The 22,719-nt window shown below is 45.2% G+C and overlaps 2 protein-coding genes across 20 annotated transcripts in view; both read right to left on the reverse strand.

Annotated features, from left to right (window-relative positions):
* Positions 1-2,725, reverse strand: part of cadpsa (Ca2+-dependent activator protein for secretion a) — a 41,757-nt gene extending 39,032 nt beyond the window's left edge. For 4 of the 17 annotated variants that reach the window (XM_049733926.2, XM_049733925.2, XM_049733927.2 and 1 more), the window contains exon 1: positions 1,921-2,724. In XM_049733926.2, the coding sequence (XP_049589883.1) occupies positions 1,921-2,301 (381 nt within the window). In that variant the 5' untranslated portion in view covers positions 2,302-2,724. Of the gene's footprint in view, positions 1-1,920 lie in introns of all 17 variants that reach the window. The other 13 variants (XM_049733924.2, XM_049733928.2, XM_049733930.2 and 10 more) reach the window with 8 other exon arrangements.
* Positions 2,726-3,432: 707 nt separating this feature from the next.
* The window catches only part of LOC125977452 (receptor-type tyrosine-protein phosphatase gamma), a 74,785-nt gene continuing 55,498 nt past the window's right edge, over positions 3,433-22,719 (reverse strand). For all 3 annotated transcript variants that reach the window (XM_049733942.2, XM_049733943.2, XM_049733941.1), the window contains 21 exons: positions 21,336-21,520; positions 19,605-19,713; positions 19,368-19,417; positions 18,652-19,306; positions 17,205-17,334; positions 14,968-15,059; positions 14,684-14,775; positions 13,637-13,733; positions 13,361-13,443; positions 12,798-12,932; positions 12,393-12,527; positions 12,088-12,254; positions 11,643-11,778; positions 11,077-11,223; positions 10,771-10,864; positions 9,658-9,734; positions 8,921-9,049; positions 8,011-8,157; positions 7,787-7,929; positions 6,890-7,025; positions 3,433-6,477 (listed from right to left, as the gene is read on the reverse strand). In XM_049733942.2, the coding sequence (XP_049589899.1) occupies positions 6,259-6,477; positions 6,890-7,025; positions 7,787-7,929; positions 8,011-8,157; positions 8,921-9,049; positions 9,658-9,734; positions 10,771-10,864; positions 11,077-11,223; positions 11,643-11,778; positions 12,088-12,254; positions 12,393-12,527; positions 12,798-12,932; positions 13,361-13,443; positions 13,637-13,733; positions 14,684-14,775; positions 14,968-15,059; positions 17,205-17,334; positions 18,652-19,306; positions 19,368-19,417; positions 19,605-19,713; positions 21,336-21,520 (3,158 nt within the window). In that variant the 3' untranslated portion in view covers positions 3,433-6,258. The remainder of the gene's footprint in view (positions 6,478-6,889; positions 7,026-7,786; positions 7,930-8,010; positions 8,158-8,920; positions 9,050-9,657; positions 9,735-10,770; positions 10,865-11,076; positions 11,224-11,642; positions 11,779-12,087; positions 12,255-12,392; positions 12,528-12,797; positions 12,933-13,360; positions 13,444-13,636; positions 13,734-14,683; positions 14,776-14,967; positions 15,060-17,204; positions 17,335-18,651; positions 19,307-19,367; positions 19,418-19,604; positions 19,714-21,335; positions 21,521-22,719) is intronic.

The following is a 22,719-nucleotide window of genomic DNA, read 5'->3' on the forward strand; positions in this document are numbered from 1 at the left end:
AGCGCCAGCGCCGGCTTTCCTATTGGTTACAAAGACTCCTTAAAAGCGTGCAGAGTTGAGATGCTAATTGTCCTGTGGTCTCATGCAGTGATGAGTATCAGTCTCAATAGATTTGATTGGTATGGTGACTCACCCACGGCCTATAATTATAGCACACTCATTGCCTTGCCTTGTACAAGTGGATGTGTGAGAGGACGCTCAAGCATGTGTTGGATGTTCATATGTGCTCGTGGCTGCTTGAGTAAAAACACAGCAGGGCAACTGGCGAGCCTTTCATCATTACTAGCTTACATGCTGTCCTCATGAATTATGCAGACACCACAAATTGTTACCACAGACGGAGGGAGGCACTTGTGATGGGAGTGTCCCCCCCCCCCCCCCCTTTCTGAGAGACAGGCTCTACAGGCACGGATCTCCAAAAAAAGCCGTCTCTTCCGCTCACAAGTTACCGCTCCATTTTATTAATTGCTTCAATGACCTTATTAAACAATTATTTATAATATGAATTACTCTTTTTTTTAAAATCCATATTGCTGTATAAATTCACATATATAAGCCGCACTGGACTATAAACCGCAAGTGTTCTAATGTTTAATTTCCATATATAAGAAAATATGTAGAAATCTTGCAATACCACAAAAATCATGAAAAAGCCATAGATAAGCCGCGCTGGACTATTTGCCACAGGGTTCAAAATTTGTGCAAAAAGTAGTGGCTTATCGTCGGAAAAATACGCGACTGAACTAATGCTACTTGTAATGTGACCGGACAGGCATATGCGAGATGCAATATGGCCGTGTTCGCCCGCACGTCAAGTCCTTCAGTCGACACTCGACCTGGGTGACGGACCATGGCAGAAAAATACACCTCACACCCTCTTTTTTTTTTTACTTTCTCGTCCCTCGACCTTCCCGTCAATGGGACAGAACATCCAACTCTGATACTGCAGACTTCAGAAAATGTTTGATCTGAATATCCAAGGATCAAAAACCCAAATATATAATGGAGCCAATGTTGGGGGACCCCTGATGCATAATGCTGCAAAACAGCCCCAAAAAATGATATATATTATTTTAAGCAGTAGCACCCACTTCCCAGCTGACTGGATCATGTGTTTTAGGAGGCGAGTGTGATCTTGAAATCAAATCAAATGTCAAATGACTTTCATTCTTTGTCTACTACCTCAGCAAAACAGCAAGTAGAGGGCCTTGCAAAACGATGACAAATGTCTCTCGTCCACATTTGATCCCAACCACAAATGTTCTTTTTGAAGTGGAATTGGACAGAGCAAGACAAAAGGGCACCTACTGTTCATGAAAAGTCCAAGGAAAATGAAAAGACCCCAGTGTCGCTCTTGCGTCTGCAGTGACTGCAACGGATGGGAGAACACTGTACTCATTGATCTCACCTTCAGCTACTTGTCTTGATACATACATAGTCTAGTTTGAAAGTGTGGCTTCACCCTCGATTGACCTACATGGCACGGGAAAATAGCTGAGAATGTCATCACCAAGCGCTCGTCGAATTGATTACGGGGACGCTAATCAACAAATGACACCGACGTTCATGCTCACCAATGAGCGTTTGGCTCGCAAAGGTCGATTTGTGCAAGAATGGACTTTTTCTGCTTCATCATGCTGGCTGCTCGATTCCAATGACACTTGGGGGCTCGTGGGGCGTCACGGCCACTGCCTGCACTTGCTCCTCATTTGGAGTCCAACAACTACTAAGATGAAAGTAGTACGCGGGCGGGTAGTGTCTATGTCTACGATGAGCTCAATCAATCCGAAGCCATTTTCCTGCCATGGAAAGAAAGGGGAGCCCGCGGAATCAACAGTTGTCCGTAGCCGCAGGAAATGTGAGCGATGCCCACTGATTTAGGCTTTGTGCGCTCGGTTGGGCTTTTTCACCTGATCTTACCTTCTGCTGCCTTCTGGCCATGTCAGTGGGTTGCTTTGCGTTAAAGGGATATGCGATGCAGCGCATGACAAACACATAGAGCTGGAGTCTCTTTTTTCTCTCCTCTTCCTCCCTCTGCATCTTCTCAATATCCTCCTTCTCCTTGTCGCTTCCCACCGACGGACTGGGGCTGGAGGCTCGGCGGCCAGCGCTGCTCGCTCGGCCCCGTGGCTGGAGCCCCCCCGAGCCGACGCCGCCGCCGCCGCCACCGTCGCTGTCTCGGCTCGGTGACGGCCGCCGCCGCCGCGCTCCTTGGATGCTTTTCGGGAGCGCCGCCACCTCTTTGCGCTCCACCTCCAGGGTCTCATCCCCTTCCTCCTCGCTGGAAGACGGATCCAACATGCTTCGACGGAGGCGACACTTGAACGCTCCAACGTTAGGCTACAACTCGAGGGAGGAAGTGAGGGAGGGAACGGACGGATGGACGAGGGAACGAGGACGCTTCTCAGCTTCCAGGGAAAGAGAGAGGTGGGGGCCGATCCCCCCGAAGAGACAGACGATAAATGTTGCTTCCAAAAACAAATGCAAAAAAACTACCGGATGCAGTTGACAGTCTTTTAGCTGTCAATCAAACGCACACGGGAGGGATGCAAGAGGAGAAACGACATTTGGGGGTGGGGTCGCATGAAGAGAAAGCAGGAGGATGCTGGAGGAGGGAGCAAAAGGAAAAGGAAAGGCTGGGCTTGGAGATGACCGCGGCTCGGCTCGGCAACTTGCTGCTCTGGGGTCAGTTTGAGCAGGCTTGGAGCAGCACAACGGCCACCTGATGCTGCGACGCACGCACGCACGCACGCACGCGAGTGCAGGAAGTCAGCTTGACAAGGCGCAGTGGTGCGTTTCAACGTGGACGTGCACGTCATCGAGAACGCGCACAGGCATTTTCAAATTCATTGACGTTATTTGTCAAATCACATACACGTTGGATATGTGTGTATATATATATATATATATATATATATATATATATATATATATATATATATATATATATATATATATATATATATATATATATAGATTTGCCCAAACTGCTGGGCCCCACAATGAAAAAGGATGGAAAGAAGAATTCTGGATGACTTGAAGTCATTTAAAAGGCAGGCAACTAATGGCATGCTACGTGTACAAATGCTTTTGCATATTATTTGCTCCCTTCGTTGAAATGTCAACATTGCAAGGTTTGCACGTCGTTCTATTCTCGTCCTCCTCAGCCAAATGTAACCAAACTTTGGAGCGCTTCTCCCCCACAGGTGCCGTCATTGTTGACGTCGCTACGCACGTTGCGTAGCGTGCGTAACGTGCGTAGTGACGTCAGGGAACTGGTCGCAAACCACTCCAAGGAAATGATGGCAACGTGGGAATTCCCATCTCTAGTTTTATGGAGCCTGGCTCAGCTATCCAATCTGATTGTGAGATCAAACTTTTAAATAAACCATTGAAATACAGACGGGGTCAAAACACAAATCAAACGAACAATTCCAGAACATTTTTTATTGTATGTATAATCAATTAGCAATACCATTTACATATTAAATAACACTATAGTAGAATGAGTTCATATGGCAATTTAAAAAACAAACAAAAAACAAACAAAAAAAAAAAACAGAATAAGAAAGAAAGAAATCCATCTTCATCTTAAAATCACAATTACTGCCTGATTTTACATGAAGGGTGGAAAGCGGAATATAACGATTACTGAATGCTGGGGGAAAAAAACTGCCTGCCTGTACTCAAACGTGCCTCGTGTTAAAAAGAAGTTTTGTACACATTTTCAGAAAATTGGAAATCGGCTTGAAAAAGGATAAAGTCGAAAATAAAACCTATCAAGTAAAATAACGACACGTTTCCTCTGTCCCAGTTCTCAGGGAAGGGTGAAGTTCGAGGCAACAAAATATATACATCGCTTATTCACAGCACAGCTGTGTGTGACAGCACTGAAAAATCTCATTAAACAAATGATAGATGAACAATTTCTCCTATGCAAATGGCAAATGCAGCAATGCGCACTTGAGAACCCAGATCAAGGTATTGAAAACGTGGACAAATCGAGCAAAATCGTCCGGCAAACTTCAAATCGGAGATTCAGCATCTGCTTGCCATTCACGGCACAGAGGTTGATGTTACAACTGTGTACAATCTTCAATTCATTTACATTTTTTTAGCTCTCGTTCCCAACAGAAAGGCAATTACGAATGGATTCTCATTTGCAATGCTGAACAGGCTGTAGACAACAGAAGAGTCAAACAGAGGAATCATATTCTGGCTGCTTTTTTGTTTGTTTGTTTGTTTGTCTGAAACTTGTGAGAAAAGTCATTTGCTGCGAGACACGTACAGAATGTAGTTTCCACACATAAAATCAATCGATTGGCAATTTGTCAAAGATAATTCGGACATCTTGTTTTGGTGCGATGGAACACGGACGGGAATACAGATGCGGTCGGTGCAAAGGGATTCAGGCCCCAATTCGGGGGAAAAACCCCCCAACAACAACTCTTTGGTAAAATCTTTAAACCGTCAAGGTAGCACAGTTGCCTCTTAACTGATTTCTTTTGTCCTGTGTCTAAATGTAACTTAATTGCACACGATATCAGTGGGCAAATTGTTTGCAATTCATTGACGTGTACACATTTTCAACATACTATATATATTGCACAAATGACGTACATCTACTCATTTTGGAAATACTACACGGGGAGGCTCCTCGCTTTATGACCGAGTTCCTTTCAATTAGGTACATCATTTAGAATGCGATGGTTCTTCATGAAGCGACACGAATGCAGTTAAGTCATAAATAAAGTCAACATTTGTATGAAAACTGCAGCCGTAGGAATAAAGCCATCAAATGGAAAAGAGTACAGCGGTAACCCAGCGTGCTGCCCAAAGAGGTCATTGCGGCATTTCTAACCTCCAAACATGAAGCAGTGAAAAGCAGCAGGTCAACTCATTCAAGAATAAGAAGGCTCCAAACAATGTATACAAAAGAGAGAACTTTGATGAAGTCTGCTTCTCTGTTTCTAGTCCATGCACTTAAGAAATGGGACAGACATCAAGTGACTTGCTTCAAAGCAATTCGTCAACTGTCTCTATCCGGAGGTCAGATGATAGAGGACACTGAGGATCACACCCTGTTTTGGTTTTCTTCAACCTGTTGCATAGAACTTGCTGAGTATATGTTCCCTTGCATATCATCCAGTGTCCTTGCAATCGCAAGCTTTTTCACTTGACTTTGGGAAGGGGAAGTCAACTTCCATTTGTGTTTTACAATAAATAACACGTGGCATTGTGAGAAAGGTTGCATTTGCGGCTTAAGCAGCAAAATTCGCCCGCTTTTATCCATCTCAGGGGGCGGGCAGGCAGGCTGGTGGGTGGGTGGGGGTACGGTCAGGCTGGTGGGTGGGCGGCCGGCCTTTCTTTCCACTCGCTCGCTTGCCAGGTCTCAGGTCACAAGCAATCAGCTTCCGAAAAGTGATGAACCGTGATGGGTTGTGACCCGAGAGCGGCAACTGCGATGACGACAGCAAGTGGCAAAACACCCCCCCCCGAGAGAGACAGGTGGACTTTGCTGCTTAATTCACAAGTCACAAAGGCAATATTAATCACAACGCTGTGTTTCCAATAGAATAGAAAAGAACATTTGGGAGTTGACTTCCCCTTTAAATTGTGCTTGCCTAGCCGAATGATTTCAATGAGATGGAAAAAAAGATATGCCAAGTAAGAGTATGTGAACTCTGACAACATACGCCTACTAAGAGGGGCTGATCATATCTGCACAGGTGAGCCATAAAGAGCTGTCACTCTTGTAACACCACACCACACCACACCACACCACCTTCTTACCACTTTGGGTGAAGGCCATCGAAAAAAGAAGCAAGTACAAAGAAAAAGAAGCAAGAACAAGGAGGAGGTTATTGCAGTTGAACATGGTGCATTTAGCCTCTGAGCTGGGTTTGACCTCCTCCTTGGGCTCAATGAGTGGTGTCAAACACAGCAAGAAGCAGATGGTTTAGCAGGGAACGACTTTGCGGAATGTCAAAACAATCAGCTTGCGTGAGCGTAGGCAGGAACATTGACATGACCTAGTACGTATATAGTGCAAAGGAGAAATGAGCCACTTGCGTTCCTCAGTCCCTGCTGATGCGGTGTCAAACTTCAAAACACAGCTGCAAACCCTTCAATTGCAGGACGAAAAAATAAATATCAAAACATCCGTGTAAAAAAGTCATCCGTTTTTTATTCTTCTTCTTCTTCTTATTTGAACCAAGAGTCTGGCAAAAAAGGCCTCAAAATGTCCAATAGTTGTTGTTACAAAATGAAACGTCTCCTCTCCTCCTTCGGGGGAGTGTCGGCTGTTTGGAGCCCCACGATATCCTCAGTCCCGCTCTCTCTCAAGTCTCTACTTTCTGCCTGGTCCCATTCATCAGACAAGGATGACAAGGTCCGCTTCATGTCCAAAGGCCCAGAGCTCATCTCCTTGGTGTGGACAAGGCTGAGAAGGGCGTCATACAGGAACTGGTACTGATCCTGGTGAGCAGTTCACAATCATGTACAGCAAGAAAGGTATTTTCAGCAAAAAAAAAAAAAGAAAGAAAGACTGACTCGACCTTATGGTAACAACTCATCATTCAGTGCCATTCTAGACGTCAAAGATACAAAGTGGGTTGGCAGTTCAAAGGCTAAGGCCTCCACTTGAGGGCAAGTGTTAGCAAGCAAATGTAAGCCGTGAGCCTTTGAGCCTTTCCCAGTTTTCGCTCGCTCTACTTGCATAGCGTCGCAATGATGTGTCCACATTCAAATGGAGAAAAAAGGTTTTGTCTCCACACAGATGGAAGGCACGCTTCTAGGATGACGACTCATGCGCGACCTTGGCATCAATGTGGAGATAGATGATTGAAGGAGTCACCTCGTCAGGAGCTGAACGTTGGAGCAGACTCACCATGTGCGTGAAGACCCCCGGCCTCATGAGGTTGATCATCTTGGCCGCTTGATACACATCGACAAGCCCCTCACCCTCCAGTTGCTGAGACAGCGTGGTGAGGGCGCATAGCAAACCTGCAGATACTGCTCCAAACCTGACAACCACATACACACACACACACACACACACACACACACCACACCACACCACACAACATGAACTCTTTTTCCATATACTTTCAGAAAGAACATGGAGGGCATGAAGCTTTTGAAGGATATGGGATATTCTGCAGAGGAACATTTTTATAATAAGTGCGGCAGCCGAGACTGTTGTCAACAAAGATCTCGCCCTGTGGTTGCGTTGTGTTCTATGCCATTGTTTTGACTCGCCCTGGCCACCGTCCTGACCTCACCCAGGCCCAGGGAATAAAGGCACTGGTGTGAGGCTCGCTGGAGAACAGCGGAGCGGGTAGCCTTCGCCACGGTCTCGCCCTCCATTACTATCAGGAGACTTGCAATGCTAACAGCTCATGCATGGCTTGATAATGAGCACGCACGCACGCAGGCAGTTACGGGGAGCTGACAACGAACTGACACTTTGTCATCAAAATTGGATGAAGCATTCATTAGTCCCTTCTCCTAAAGTTGCAAAATGCACTTCATTAGTTGTAATAAATATACATGAGTAGAGTGTTGTTTGAGAAGCCCACCCACTGCTGTAGAGCAATTCAATATGTCTAATTGGGCACTTTGCACAAACCTCGGGTCGTCACTCACTTACGACGACACGACTTTTTGTCGCTGAAGACGGCCACAATTTGTAGGTGTCATTTTTAATTGCTATCAAGAGTGGCCAACTACGGTACTGACATTTCTTCAAAACAACGGTGACGCAAGGAAAAAGTATCAGACTGACTCATCGTGAACGACGGTCGGTCCGTCACGGACGGCGCCCTCTTCCTTGATGATGTCGATAAGTTCAAAGGTTTTGCTGACGGGCACGTCGGGATTTGGCCACCTGGGGCAGCGAAAGTGACGCACCTCCAACACGTAATCATCCTAGTCGGCAGACACAAAAGAGAAGGAAGGACATGTGTTCATGAACTTTCTGAGGCAAAGACGCTCGCGGACGGACGCAACCTGCGTGGCTTCCAGGATGAAGTCGTGGATGCTGATCTGCTCTTCGCTGGACAAGCGGAGTGAGTCGTGACTGATGAGGGTGACAGTGAAGGCTTCACAGTTCATGGGCTCCTTCAGACTGGGCCAGTACACAAACTCGTCCTCCTCCTGAGGAAGAAAATGACAATGTTTTTTTTTTTTTTTTTTCATCATTTCTATTTTCTTTCTCGTTATTACTTGATACTCCCAAAAAAGGAGCCGGCATGCCCTTAAATGGCCGAGGTTGACTTGGCCTTTACCCAATCAGGATGGGATATTTTACAGCTAATCTAGTAGAGAAAATCGACGGATTGATGGATGGATGGACTTGCACTGCCCTCTACTGGTTGTATGGGTGAATTGATCACAGAGGAGCGCTGAGTCAGGTGAAATTGAAATATAATGTTGTGATTATGCACAAATTAAATCTGATATAGTCCTTTATAGGGCATGGAACACTATCATTTCCTGTCTTTCTCCCTGACAGCCGACAAGTAAAATCATAACAATAAAGAGCGAGGGAGACCAACCACAAAGAGCAAGTGCGCTAACTCCAGCATACTTACATGGATGTCTTTTTGGAATGTTGAATAATTTGCATTCCCCCCCCCCAAAAAATTGTTCAGTTCCAAGGACAACATAAGTAACCAACAGGCTGGCTCTATAAAATAAGTCAACTACAAGAAGAATGTTAATATTTAGGAATGTATATGAATTCATGTGAACATAAGATGATGATGCACCTTCTTCATGTGCCAAATATTCTATATTTTGTGTACAAACAAAATAGCAAAGGTCAATGGAATAAAAAATATGTTTCTCAACAATAGGCAGACCAGTCGAACACACTGCTCAGTTATAGCAGTACTGTGTCCCGAATGCATCATACTACCTGTCCGTGGTTGATGGGCAGCATGACGATCATTTGTGCATTATGGTCCCAGATCATTCTCCAGAAATCTTTTGTGGTGTGGGGCAGAGGATGTTGGGTAATGATGAATTCATTACTACGGTAGTAACTCTGCAGGAAGGAGGGGAAAAGAAATCAAATAATAAAGAAATCAAATAATATATGTATGTATACATAGGTCAATAATACTATTTTTTTATGCAACAGACTTATTTTCTTCAATATAAAATATACTTGGGAAACATTTCTCACAAATATGTCACGTCTCGTCCCCAGCCGTTTTACTATGTGTCTGTTGTCATGGTTTCTGTCTGCCTGTGTGCTCGCCTCGCCTCGCCTCGCCTCGCCTCGCCTCGCCTCGCCTCGCCTCGCCTCGCCTCGCCTCGCCTCGCCTCGCCTCGCCTCCTGTGTGCCCATGATTAGTGTGATCACTCTCATCTTCCTCTTGTTACCTGTCGTGTCTTTAAGTCCTGTCTGCCCCTTGTTGTCGTCGTAATGTCTTCACGTCCTTTGCGCGGCGGCCTTTGTGTCCCGTCCCTGTCGGTCAGTCCTCTCGTTATTGTTCCGTTAAGTCACGTCGGTTTTCCGAGTTGGTCTTTTGAGTTCCTCCTATAAACCGAGCTGGTCCAATCTGCATTTGGTCGCCCTGCGCCGTCCGTTCCAGTGACAAAATACACAAGGTGGGAATGGCGAGATTCGAAAGAGCAGAAAGTACTGACCATAATGTAAGAGGCGTTGATGTAATCGCTCCCCTTGACGCCGGCCAAAGGTGCCAAGCTCACCCTTGCTTGCTCCGCTGTTTGGTCACACACAAATGAAATAAGCCAGAAAACAATCAGCGCTTGATAAGTCAGGTTATTTTTTTTTACAGAGATTCCCATCTGCACAGTGCACACGAAATTCGATTGTGAGATGATGCGGAGAGGTTTGAAAAGTAAAACCTTGCAATCCAAATGCCGGCTCAGTTCCTTCGTTTAGCACAATTGGGCAGCAACCGAAACACGGATAGAGCTTTGTCCCAGATCTGGGCAGCAACTGGCAGATACAAATGTTGCAGTCGCCTGTAAGGTTTTAGTTGAAATGTGATTATTCACCATGAGATGGCAGACATCCACTGTGTCTCTTCCTTCCGTCAGGGTGGAAGGGAGGCCAATTAAAAAAAAAAAAAAAAAAAAATGGTGGCTTTCAGGGAAAATCGGAAACAGATAAGTTCACTTCATGATGAGGCAATTCGATAGGTGTCTAGTTTGATGCTATCACCAATTTCAATTCAGGTTGCCCCCAGCCTCCACAACAACTGTTGACAGCTCATTTGAAGTGCAAGGAGTTCCTCCAAAAAAGGGAAAATGGACAGCCACCATTTACATGAACATTCCCTGCGCTACAAGACTGAACGGCTAATCTTCATGTCCATTATTTTCCATGGGCTTAATTGCGGGATTTCATTCCAGAGATTTGTTCCGTGAGCGCTTTTGTAGTCTGATGCCTTGTGCCCAATGGAGGTTTTTGCATGCAAGACTTCAACATCATTCTCGCTCAAATCTTCTGCAAGCGAGAGCAAGCACAGTGCATGTGGACAGCAAATCCTCTCCAGCATGCTGAGTGAGATATCCTACGTGGTATTTTGCTTTCCAAATGTAATCCCTACTCTCTCAGGACGCGCCCGCCGCTTTAACGCTTAAGACGAAAAGCACAAGTCGTCGACCGAATGTAAGCGAGTTTTTGCTTTATGGAAAAATCCAAGGCTCGAATTGCAGGTTCCTAATCATTCTTCCCGCCTCAGGCAGGACATAGTAGGTTAAATAGTATTGGAGACAAAATGCAAGACTTACACGGCACCACGGAGCTGATTCGATTTTTCTCTTTGTTGCATTCCTTCTGAGAACTCAAGCACTCTGTGAATCTGTCATTGCACTGCGTCATCAACTGAAACGTACGGAAAGGGCTTTTTAGAAGGGAACGAAAGCCCAACCCTCAAAGCAACAGCCTTTAGTGAAATGATGGACATACATTTGGAATAATGACGGAAATATTTGGAGTCAAATCATGCACCATGTAAGCACGATAACAAAATATTCATCACAATTATTTAGTACAAGAGCCAATGCGCTATGTGCCGTGTGCGTGCGTCCCTTCACCTGAAAGTGTTTTTCCACACGTGTCCGACCACCGTGTCCTGGTGTCCTGATGGTGTTTGCGTAGTGATGGAGGCTGCAGGCTGCAACCTCACTCTCCTTGGCCAAGATGGCTTCCACCAAGGCATCATGGATAAATACGTATTGTTCCTGGATGAGCCAAGTAAAATGGGGTCAATCACATTGCATTGTCAAACAATGATTTTGATGTTGTCAATAAACAGCTTGTAAAATTCACACTCCTAATCAAAACTGTCAGTGGCTACTGTATGCATGCATATTATGAAGCTACTGTACCAACAGAAAGAGCTAAAAGATGCTGTTTGAATTGAAAACAAGAGCTAGAATGGGACCGTTGACGTATTTTCGTGCGACATGAGACAAATCTACTACTCTAACGAAAAGCAACGTCATTTGTCCCAATACAAAAAAGCTAGCTCGCTAGCTCGAATGGGACTGTTGATGTATGTATTTTGGTGCGACATAAGACAAATCTACGACTACAACAAATGGCAAAGTCATTTGTCCCACTCCCCCCAAATCTTGCTTAAACCAAAAGACATACAAACCTCCGTCTGTACTAAGTAGTTGCGCTGAGCACGTATGTGTTTGAGAAAGCCCAGGACATTAACAGTGCGCTTGTCCTTGATCTGCTTCAACATGCTGTCAATGACAATATAGGTCCCTGTACGACCCACTCCCGCACTGCAAAACAATACAAAAGAGGGAGGAAGGAAAGGCCAAGAGGCAGGAGCGCCATTTCAGCGCGTGTCATTTCATTTTGGGATCCCTTTTTCAAGCCAACACAAAATGGCTCAAGTGCCAAACTTTTTCAAAGTTGACCACAAACCACGAGGATCCAAGATTTCCATGTGGTGTTCCCCAGGGATCCATTCTTTGCCCTCTTCTGTTGAAATGATAAATGCTCCCAACTGGTTCCAACACGCAACAAAGCCTAATATGCATGTTTGAGATATTTTGGGGTCAAAATGTAGTAAGTACATCAAGCGTTACCTGCAATGGACAATCATTGGCCCCATATCAGGCATTTGGGCAGCAGAGGACCTCCGAACAAATGTCAGGACAGGTAAAGTATATTCTGGAACGCCCATGTCTGGCCACTGCGTATAGTGATACTGGAGTACGTTGCGCTCACTGTTGCCCCGGTGCCCCTTCGCACCCTGGATGGATGGATGGATGGATGGATGGATGGATGGATGGATGGATGGACGGACGGACGGACGGACGGCAGAACATAGGAGAAGAAAGGACGTTTCGAGCTTTGATTGGAGACAAATGAGGGACAAGAGGATTCCTACCTTTTTCACTTTTGCGTGCAGCAGAGTAAAATGTCGCACAGTGTAGCAGGCATAGACTCGGCTGCTTTTCAGTGTGACAATTAAGTTGCCATATTGTTCACTATTCTCTGTTGGCCAGTACTGGTCACACTTTCTCTGTGACGACACAAACGCACACAAATTGAAATTGAGACGGTTCTGTTTTGGCTTTACAAAACCTTTAATGACATCCTATTGTCATTAGTGGTATTTTGGCCAGTATGCTAATAGTGAGTTCAAGTACCATGTTTTTCATTTCATTTTTTTAAATAATCCTCTCTGTTTGAAATGCTTTGCCACTAGATGTATGTTTTTTTTTTCTTCTTCCTTTTAAAAAGGTTCAAAAGTCCATGTGTGCGTGCGCGCGCGTGCGTGAATGTCACATACCCGTCCTTTTTCAACTAAGTTAGTGATCATAACAATGACGCCTGTATTCTGCTCCCACACCATCCGCCAAAAATCTTCAAAGGTAGACTTGAGTGGGCCCTGGGCTGCGATGTAAGCTTTGGGCATATTGTAACCCTGGGAAGGAGGGAGGGAGGGAGGGATAGGGAGGGAGGCAAGGACAGCGAGGGAGAGACCTCATTAGAGTAGTCAACATAATATCGAAAGCCTTCTTTCTAATGCCATGCGTTGTGATGTGAAAACAGGCCCATCATTGTCCAACTTATTTGAAACAAGCCACATGTACTACTTTATACAAACAGCAAAAGAAAGCGTGCTTGAATAGCAGAGCACGCACACACAAAAGTGCTCCAAATGTGTCAGACGGCCGTCATACTAGCTCTCGACACTCCAAACATTTTCAATCGGCCTCAGGTCGAAACTATAAATCATTTTCGTTTGCTGCTGCGGTTCCTGCTTCCATGTTTTATTTCGAAGGATGTCCTGAAGCTGTTTCACTGTCATTTAACATCACCAAAATGCAGATTGTGTCAAAAAAGACTCACATCCACGTAGTTGGCATTGATGTAGTCAGCGCGTTTGGAATCCTTCCCCACCAAAATTCGTAACTTCACTCGGCTGTGGTCATCTGAAAATAAAACATACCACGTACTGTAGATGCTTTGTAAGGTTTGCATTTGGAAAGGAAAGCCATCTTAACGGTCCGGTTATGTAAAGCTGGGAGCTCCACTCGGGAATGGTGTTAGTATTTCTGTGCATGGGCCAGGTATCCCAGTCATTGACTTGTGTTGAAATAAGAGTCGATTTTCTTCCCCACTCACAGGCCACTATGTTGACGTATCTGTTCTTATGCTTGTTTTCAGGATGGTTGGAGTTTTCCGAAGTGATTTTCATTTGGGCGGCACAGCGCTGAAGCTCCTAGGGAAGCAAGATAGAAACAGACACACGTTGACTTTTGCACGGCAAAACGCTTTGAAAGAAAGGCAATGTTGCGTTCCGTTGCACAGAGGCTGTTTTCCCCGTTGGACCTGCTGGGGTGGATTCCACCACCGGGACTTTGCACTCCCTTGTTCACTGTTACTATTTTGTTTTTTGGGGGGCTTCAGTCTGTTTCTTTCCAGAGATTTAATAGGAGACAAATTGGAATACATATCTCTCTCAAGGGGGAGTGAGCGAGCGAGCTTGTGGCATGACTACTGACAACCTGTTGTGGAGCCCAACAGTGTTACTTTTATACCTAGTTCTCTTTCATTTGATCCCATTTGAAAGATGAATCATGCAGAGTGGTTGAAAATGACATCAGCTGAAATGAGATGATTGGATTTCCTCAAAATATTTCTGTCTGTCACTTGCTCCTGTCGTTCTGAAAGGAGGCACTATACGTGAGACTATATTTACTTGCGGAAGGAACTACTCTGCCACCTGATCTGCTTTTTCTTTTGGTGGGTGCATCCCTGGATGTTGCATGTGTCTCACATCACAGACATGTCTTCTCCCTTTCATATTCTCAGATGAAAAAGCAGCACGTCAATAAGTGTTCCGTGGATTTCTGGCATCTTGTCTACCTTCTGCTTGAAAACCAATTGACCTTTTTCATCATGGAACTCTTTCAAGCCGTCTCATCAATAATACTGTATAAACAGTACATGAATACGGCTGAGGAATGAAAAAGAACGCAGAGGAAAGCTTCACTGGTGCCTTCTTTACAATGCTAAAACTTGTGATTGGGTTCTGCTATTTTATTGATTTTTCTTTTCGATTTCTAGAAAGGTCATTTTAATGACTAATTCATTGTAGTAATATTTCAGCTCGGTGTTTTTCTTTTCTGTACTTGACAGTGGCAAAGACGACGAGACGTTCGTACTTACCTCAAAATCCTGTGAATATCCTTGCATGTTATTCAAGGAGAATTCTGACACATGCTTGATGAAGTGCTTTACTTGAATCTCTTTGACGTCATCTGAAGTGGGGACATAAGACCGCAATTTGGTCATTCGATTTGATTTGATTTTTTTCATTGTAAAAAAAAAAAAAAAAAAAATCGAATCAAATGAAAACAACACACAACCGTTGTTGATGCCCACAAACGTTGGGATGTAGCTTTGGTTCAATCAAAATATTCAAAATGTGATTACACATGGATTATCATCACCTGGGATGGGGATGAGAGGGGCTGTTTGATTGGCCAGCATCCTGGGGGAACCTCTGTCCTCCACATAGAGAGGTGTTGTCTGAAAACAACGTCTGGAAAAGTGAACAGGACTTTTAAAGACGATTCTTTTCATCACACTTGAGTTGTTTGACAGTTCCCTATTGCTCACGCGCCGTCCGTCATCTGATAGATTGCCAATTGTCACATTGCAAAGGAAGTCATGTCATCCATTGATATTATTGATATGACGTTTTTCGTCTGGAACAACAGCAGCTCATCCCGTGTTTTGTTACTTGGAGGATTTATTCAAAGGTGCTCCAAAGAATACGTATGAGGGTTATATCCATGCTATTTCATTTATATGGATTTATTTTCACCACAACATGCCACTTATTTTGATGTTTCATTGGAGGAAAAAGCAGGCAATATTTGCTACTTAAATGTGAACGTAAAACCCGCCAGCAGATACCATACTAGTTTGGATGGAGTTGACTTTAAACCAGACGTCATGTGGGTGGGTACATTTTCAAGCATGGGGAGGGGGGGGGGGTTAACTCAACACGACACTTGCAAGCCACCTTGTGTGTCCAAATCTGCAACTCCTCAAAATAACGACAGTTCATCAACAGCCACCGAACCAGCGTGTGTGTGTGCGCGTGTGTGTGTGTGTGTTTGCGTGTTGAGAACCCTCCTACCTGTATTTGATACAGAGCAGAGAGCAAAAAGCGTTCATGGTGACAAAGGAGCAGAGGGGCGCAGAAGGGCTGCAGCATGCTGCTGCCGCTAACGAGAATTAAAGACTGACTGGCCAAGGAGGAGAAGGGTGGGATTGGGGGGAAGGCGGGAGGGAGGGAGCCCGGCCCGGGGTGGAGCTTTCCCAACAAGGCGTGAACAGCAGGTTCTGAGTGAGACCAGGCAACCCCAGGCCACTTTGAGCTGCTGGTGTCATAATACATTCCGGACAAATGTAGTGAAAAAAGAAACATCTTCACGTGTATGTATATCTAAATATACACACATTTGGATGTGGAATTGGATTTGCCCATATATATTTGAACTTTGATGATGAGCACCACAAGTTTTTTTTTTATTTTGTTGAATTGACTACACAGCCCGTTGTAGACACAAGTCCAAGTCATGACCTGAGATTTGCTGCTGAGCAATAGGATTAACTCCATTTGCCCCACCCCCTACTACCAGGCTTGATTAAGGTGCGTGTGTGTGTGTTGGTTTAAGATGAATGGTGCTGGTGGTGATGATGATTATTTAATATGAAGGTTAATGCTTCAGTTTGACAAACACCAACGCAGATTTAACACTGATGAAATGTTTGGTCATGATTTGACAGGCAATTTGTCTTTTTAGAATAGATGGATTTACCAAGATTTAGGCCGAGATTTCCGAGGGACCTTATATGTCTCTTAAACTACGATCGATAGTTTTCTTCAACGACAGACAATGTAAATAAAAGTGTACGAGGAAGTTGCTGGAAATTTTAAGACTGCTTACGTTTCGCTGTTCAAATCAAACAATTACATATGCTGCCCTGCTGTAAACAGACATTACATTCAGTGCATTTAACCAGAAATAGAAATGAGTGGAAAGTCCTCTTTTTAAAATCTATGTTCTATGTTCTTTTTTATTAAAGAATCCAGCAGCTGATTTGTTTTCCTCCATATCACACCCAGCATGACGCACGCGGCTTCAATATTTGACAAGTTTGACATCAGTAATGAATGAAGTCCCTTTTTCAAGCTCATTTGTAACGTTGCGCTTGCATTAATCAGGCAAAACTGAAGAACGTAGACTTGAAGGCTAAAAATAAGCTTGAGGTCACACATGAAGCGTGAGTGAAATATAAGTTGATACCTGACCTGTGCAGACAGCTGGATCGATTAGAATAGAAGCGAGTGGGTTCCCTCGTACGGCCTCGTTCAAATAGTGCGTGGACGGCTTCAAATACCGTCAACATGGTAACATTCCTGCATGTTGCTATTTGAAGCCACAACGTTAGCGTGAATCTTTTGATGAGAGCTTGCCGAGAACTGTACAAATGCACAAACATTTTCAAAAGATGGACGCAAGGCGGCGACTAGCCCCAATGCAAACTTCAACTCGGTCTGCTCGCTCAGTCCAATATTTCACTGCATTTGATAGTGTGAACGAACGTTCTGCATGAATATACAACTGTCCAACACTCAGCAAACGTCACATAAAGCAACGTTATAGGTACCCACCTCCAGTACACGATGAGCGCAGCAAGCATCAGAGAGAGACAGAAGAAGGATAGAGCTGAGAGCACAAGCAAAGTTGGCATCCAGTTCACCAGCCGTGATCTCTTTCTCACTTGCTGGCTCCAGTTGGCGACTGAGGAACAAAGAAAATGGTGGCTGTGAAACCATTAGCTACTAGATTTTGGTAATCATCTGACCGCACCGAGATGTACTATATCTATGTATATCTGCACAATCCAAACTCCGAGTCCTTGCAGTCCAAAAAAAAGAGGCAAATATCCTGGCACCCAGGTGTCCACAAACGGTGATGCCATTTCAATTTTGACATTTACAAATGTTTAACAGTGAAAACGGGGCACTTTTATAGCAGAGTTCATCTGAATTTGAGAACATAACCTGCCGCACCCGTCTGTCCGTCCAGGTTATGAGTTTAGCCTAAGTTAGTGTACCATCTCAAAGTCAGGTTAAAAAAGAGCCAGCCAGCCAGCCGCCCAGCCAGCCAGCCAGCCAGCCAGCCAGCCGCCCAGCCAGCCGCCCAGCCAGCCGCCCAGCCAGCCAGCCAGCCAGCCAGCCAGCCAGCCAGACAGCCAGCCAGCCAGCCAGCCAGCCAGCCAGCCAGCCAGACAGCCAGCCTCCTAACACTTCAAATCCTGGCTTTAGACTCAACACAGCTCGCTAAACCATTAATCTCACTTTGTAGTACGCTATAGCCCTCGGTCGGGCCCATGCACTATACCATGCTGTAGCTGCCTCACTTTCATGCTTTAACATACATACATACATACATACATGCAGAGGACATGGATAAAAACCCCAAGTTGCCCGTTTTCCCTTACCATAACGGAAATCAAGGCGTAAATATGTGAAGCTCTTTATGATTTTAGTCTCATTTATTCATCCAACAAAAAGCATGCGGGGAAACGGAGCTATAAATGGAGCGAGGCCTTTTCCCCCTCCTACAAATGAATCCAGCCTTCCTTCCAGCCTTCTAGCTTCTACTTCTCTCCCCATGTGGGAAAGTAGGCCAACACCAAGATCTGAGCAAGGAGGGAGGTGGATACAAAGAAGTTGAGGGGGTGGTGGAGCATGAGAGAGGGAGAGAGAGTGAAAAAAAGATTTGGAAAGGGAAAAAAAAGACGAGGAGGGTGTAGGGGAGAAACATGGGAAGTAAAAAAAAAAAAAAAAAAAAATCAAGTTTGCTTGGTGAACAGGATTGAAAATAGAGAGGAGGACATTTAAGTGTACTCAACAAGCCTTTTAAAACACCAATATTGGCAATCTTTGGGTGTTTAAAGTCCATGTAAACACGTGCAGAAACCCCAACATGCCCTTTATCAAATTGAAATAAAAAGAAAAGAACATTTCCGAAGAAGTAGTACTGAGGTCCGGACGCCACAGTGCAACCCATGAACAGCAGTTAAGTCAATTCAAAGGAACCACCACGACTCACCAGTGTGGATGGAGACACGTTGATGTTTTGGGGCTCGCAGCTTAAGAATCAAACGGCAGCCCTCAGGAACCAGGAATGCGCTTACGCCGCTGTGGTTGTGGACAAATGGAGGTCCAAGGTTGTAGACCACAACAGGGGGCCAAGAAGTTGGATCTGGTGCCGTCTCTTCTTTCTCCTTTGCGGTGGCGTCCGCTTTCACACAGGCTGGATCATCCCCGGCCACGCTGTCGTACATTTGGCCCTCCTCGACTACCTCCGCCGGCCGCTTCTTTCGTTTTTTCTCATTTTTGTCCTCTTCCTCTCTTTCCGTTTCTCTTTCCTCGCCTCGATCCTTATCGTCGGCGCCGCCTTCGCCTTCGCTCCCTGGTCTCGTCTGGCCGTCCTCCCTGGCCGAGGATTTGGCGACATCCACGGTGTGGGATCTGCTCGGCCAAACGGAGCTAGGGAAGGAGGAAATGACTCCTCCGCTGAAGCCCAGACCGGCTAGTAAAGCGCTGGTCACCACCGAGGCCACCGTCGCCTGACTACCGCTGGAAGAAGGGCCGATGCCTGTCGCCATGGAGACGAAGGAGAAGGGAATGCCCGAGGAGGTCCAGGTGGATGACCCGGAGGAGATGGGGGCCATGTCGGCCGAAGAGGCGGGTGAAACTGTTGGCTGACAAACACAACGAAAGCGTTCATTCCCACGGCGCCGAGCTGTTGTGTGCCTTCCTTACCATTCCGGTTTTGACGATTCGCGTCCCCTCAAAGATTCTTGTGGTGTTTGCTGGAACCCCAAAAGGAAATGCGCCATTGTCACTCACAAGTCACCGTCACAGTCATGATTTCATTCCAGAGTGCACAAAGACTGTAAGCTATCTGATTGCCTTGGTCCCCCCAATTTGCCATTTGGACTCGGTAGATGATTGTTGTGACAAAGCTGGTTGGTGGTCGTGCGTGAGCGTGTGCGTTACCTCTGAAGAGCATGCTCTGACTGAAATCACTGCGCATGTCATTGGCGCAGACAGCCTGAACCCGAAAAAGGTACAGAACATCCGCTGAGACGTGGGAGATGACCGCCTCCTGCATGGCACAAACACAAATGGACCTCATTCAAATGCTCACACTTTTCGATATCTTTCTCAGCGGATGGGTTGCGAGAAATCAAATATCAAATCGACATTGTCCCGCAAAGCTTCCCAAATTCAACACTCGTGCCCTAGTGTCTGCCAAAACAGACTATTGAAAGGGAACAAATCGGTGGTATCCATCCCCGTCCCGTGGCAGCACAATTTGCTTATTTTCCGCTGTCAAAGTGATGTATGTTCTGCCCTCGTGCAAATGAGCTCCTCTTCTCTTTTTCATGATGAATGTGCTTAAATCGCTTTTTGAGTTGGCGTCCATCTCATTTACACTTCATTCATCATGGCACCATTATGGCTATCATTGATCCAGATCATTACCTCAAACGTTTGTGCAGGCGGCAAAAAAAGGAAAGCGGACGATAAAAGAAGGACATAGACGAACGAGCAAACGGGAAGCTCAAGTCAATCGATAAACTTGACATGTTCTTTGCGTGCGTGGTGGTGGACTGAATGACTTTTGAGTTTCTATTCCACACCGTGCAAAAGTTAGTCCACATTTGAAGTTTGTTTTTTTGAACACACAAACGATCACACTGCGATGGAGAAAGTCAAGTTCAAAATGTGCCTTTCTTCTTGAAGAGACAACCATTTGAAACCGATACGTAAATGGACATTGGCCTTTCTTTCATTTAGCAGTGAAGTAGTGAATTCCGAATGACCGCCGTGCAATCCGAGAGTGACGGTGAGCTTTTCTCCCATGACAAAAATGTCAGCGTCAGTATTCTTCTTCCATCTTTCTTCTCCACCTGAGCTCACTTTGGGACTAATGACAGCTCTGACAGCTCATGAGGGATGTGTTGAAGGGAGTCCCAGAAAACAGAGAGCGAGAGAGAGAGAGACGATGGTAGAAAGGAATGACAGTGGAAATGAGCAGCTTTCAGAAAGAGCTATCGTCTCCCCAGCTAATGACGGGAGGGTGAAACAGCATTTGCCAGTGGTTCATCACGGTCGATCCCGCTTTCTGCAGCTAGGGGGCACTCTGCTCTCTCATTTTTCGACTTTTCCCCCCAGCCCTCCCTTTCACAGTTTTCCCATGGAGCCACTGGCCCAAGGTCATGCTTTTTGCACAGACCGGTAGTGTTGTATGGCCTCCAGCCTAGCATTAGTATTCTGCCAGTTGACCGGCAGACTACAATGTTAGGGAACGAAGCATCCAGTCTTCTCCGCCACATTCTCTTTTTGTCTCCTGAAATGTGGTCATATTTCATGGACCTTGAGGTACATCCCGTTTAGGGTTTCACTAATCCACTTCATGCATGTAGCCGTTTGCTTCTTTAGCGGCAATTGTCTCGCTCATGCTTGCATCTTTTGATATTTGGTAATTATGACGAAGCAATGTTTAGACTGACTTTCATCCTTACCTCATTCACTGTCATAGATGTCAAAGTATTTCACTGGCGGCCCAGATAATATCCAACTTTGACACGGATATGCGTCAATGACAGTGAGTGAATGATGAGTTAATAATGAATTCTTGGAACAAAATATTGCGATTGCGTGAACAAACCCATTTTAGAATCAGAATACAAACATCATGTCACTGAATCCACACAGTCTTACCAGTTTGTGTTTGGCATCTGTGAGGTGTGTCTCTTCATAGCTGTCATCGTGAGCTGTCCAGCTGTAGGATACCAGAAAGTGGAGGATAGGTGGATGGTAGATGACCTCCGGACGTGCCCATCCAACCACCAAGGCGCTTACGTTCACGTGTTGCACCTTCATGTTTACTGGAGCGCTGCTGCACACTAGAAAGAAAACACAAAACAAAACAAAACAAAACAAAACGAGGCCTTCTCAAGAATCCAAAGCAGAGCCATGCCCCGCTTCCTATGCTGCCAAATGAATCCCCTCCCTCCCTCCCTCCCTCCCTCCCTCCCTCCCTGTGTGACGCCCCCAATGACACGCTCGCTGTCACCTTTGACTTTTTTTCTTTCTTTCTTTCTTTCTTTCTTTCTTTCCCCCTCTCAGTCTTCCATCTACTCTCACATCAGAAAATGAGGCACTTTGCAAGAGCAGACAACCACCAATGCAAAACTAAGGTACTCGCTCTTATAAAGAGTAAATGACTGCGAGAAAAATAATAATAATAATTTTAAAAAAATCGATCAATCAATCAATCAATAATATGTGGTAGTGGTCTAGAACACGTAAAAAGGTTGACTTGTGTGTCGTTCACATGCCTTGTTGAGAATGCGTTAGTGGATGTTAAGCATCAATTACGACTGCCTTTGAGGAAATGAAGGCGATTGATGAGTCCCAACACTGCATCGAGTCATACAAATGAGCACAGCGATTCAGTGATGAACATGGTTTGATGGCTCACGTGCCAAGTGGAACGAACCAAATTGATTGGCTTGCTCAAAAAGAACCGCAGTGATTTTCTATTCATAACATGCAGTTGGAGCACCAAGTGGCTTTGCATTACTGAAGCCATTAGTCACACACTTTACACAGTCCAATAGACAGACACGCAGGCCTGCAGAGACGTCATTCACAGTTCAAGCAGAACCACCGCAATGCCTTGGATGATATCATCCAGCGTCCTGACACGCACGCACGCACGCATACAGGACCTTGTGACAATGGGATAACATATACGTACTATGTTTGCAAAATGAAATTGGGAAATATTATGGTCTGCTTGTTAAATGTGTCTGCGTAGAAATTTGAAAAATGACCACAGCTTTCCCAAAGACAAAACTATACGCTTGTTTATGTCGAGCCTCGAAGAATGAATATCTGCCCCAACGTGTATACCTTGAAGTACGTATATGGATGTTGCAAGTTGGACATTAACCAGGCTGCGGCAGCTAGGCAAAAATCACAACAGCTGCACGTCAGCTCGTATTTTATTCCAATTCTTCTGCTCTTAAAAACATCTGGCAAAAGTTGAAATGCCTCTTTAAAGTCCCGATCTGTTTACTAATGTAAAGTACAAAGACTT

Source organism: Syngnathus scovelli, chromosome 11 (genome assembly GCF_024217435.2).
Source record: "Syngnathus scovelli strain Florida chromosome 11, RoL_Ssco_1.2, whole genome shotgun sequence".
In the NCBI taxonomy this organism is placed as follows: Eukaryota; Metazoa; Chordata; class Actinopteri; order Syngnathiformes; family Syngnathidae; genus Syngnathus; species Syngnathus scovelli.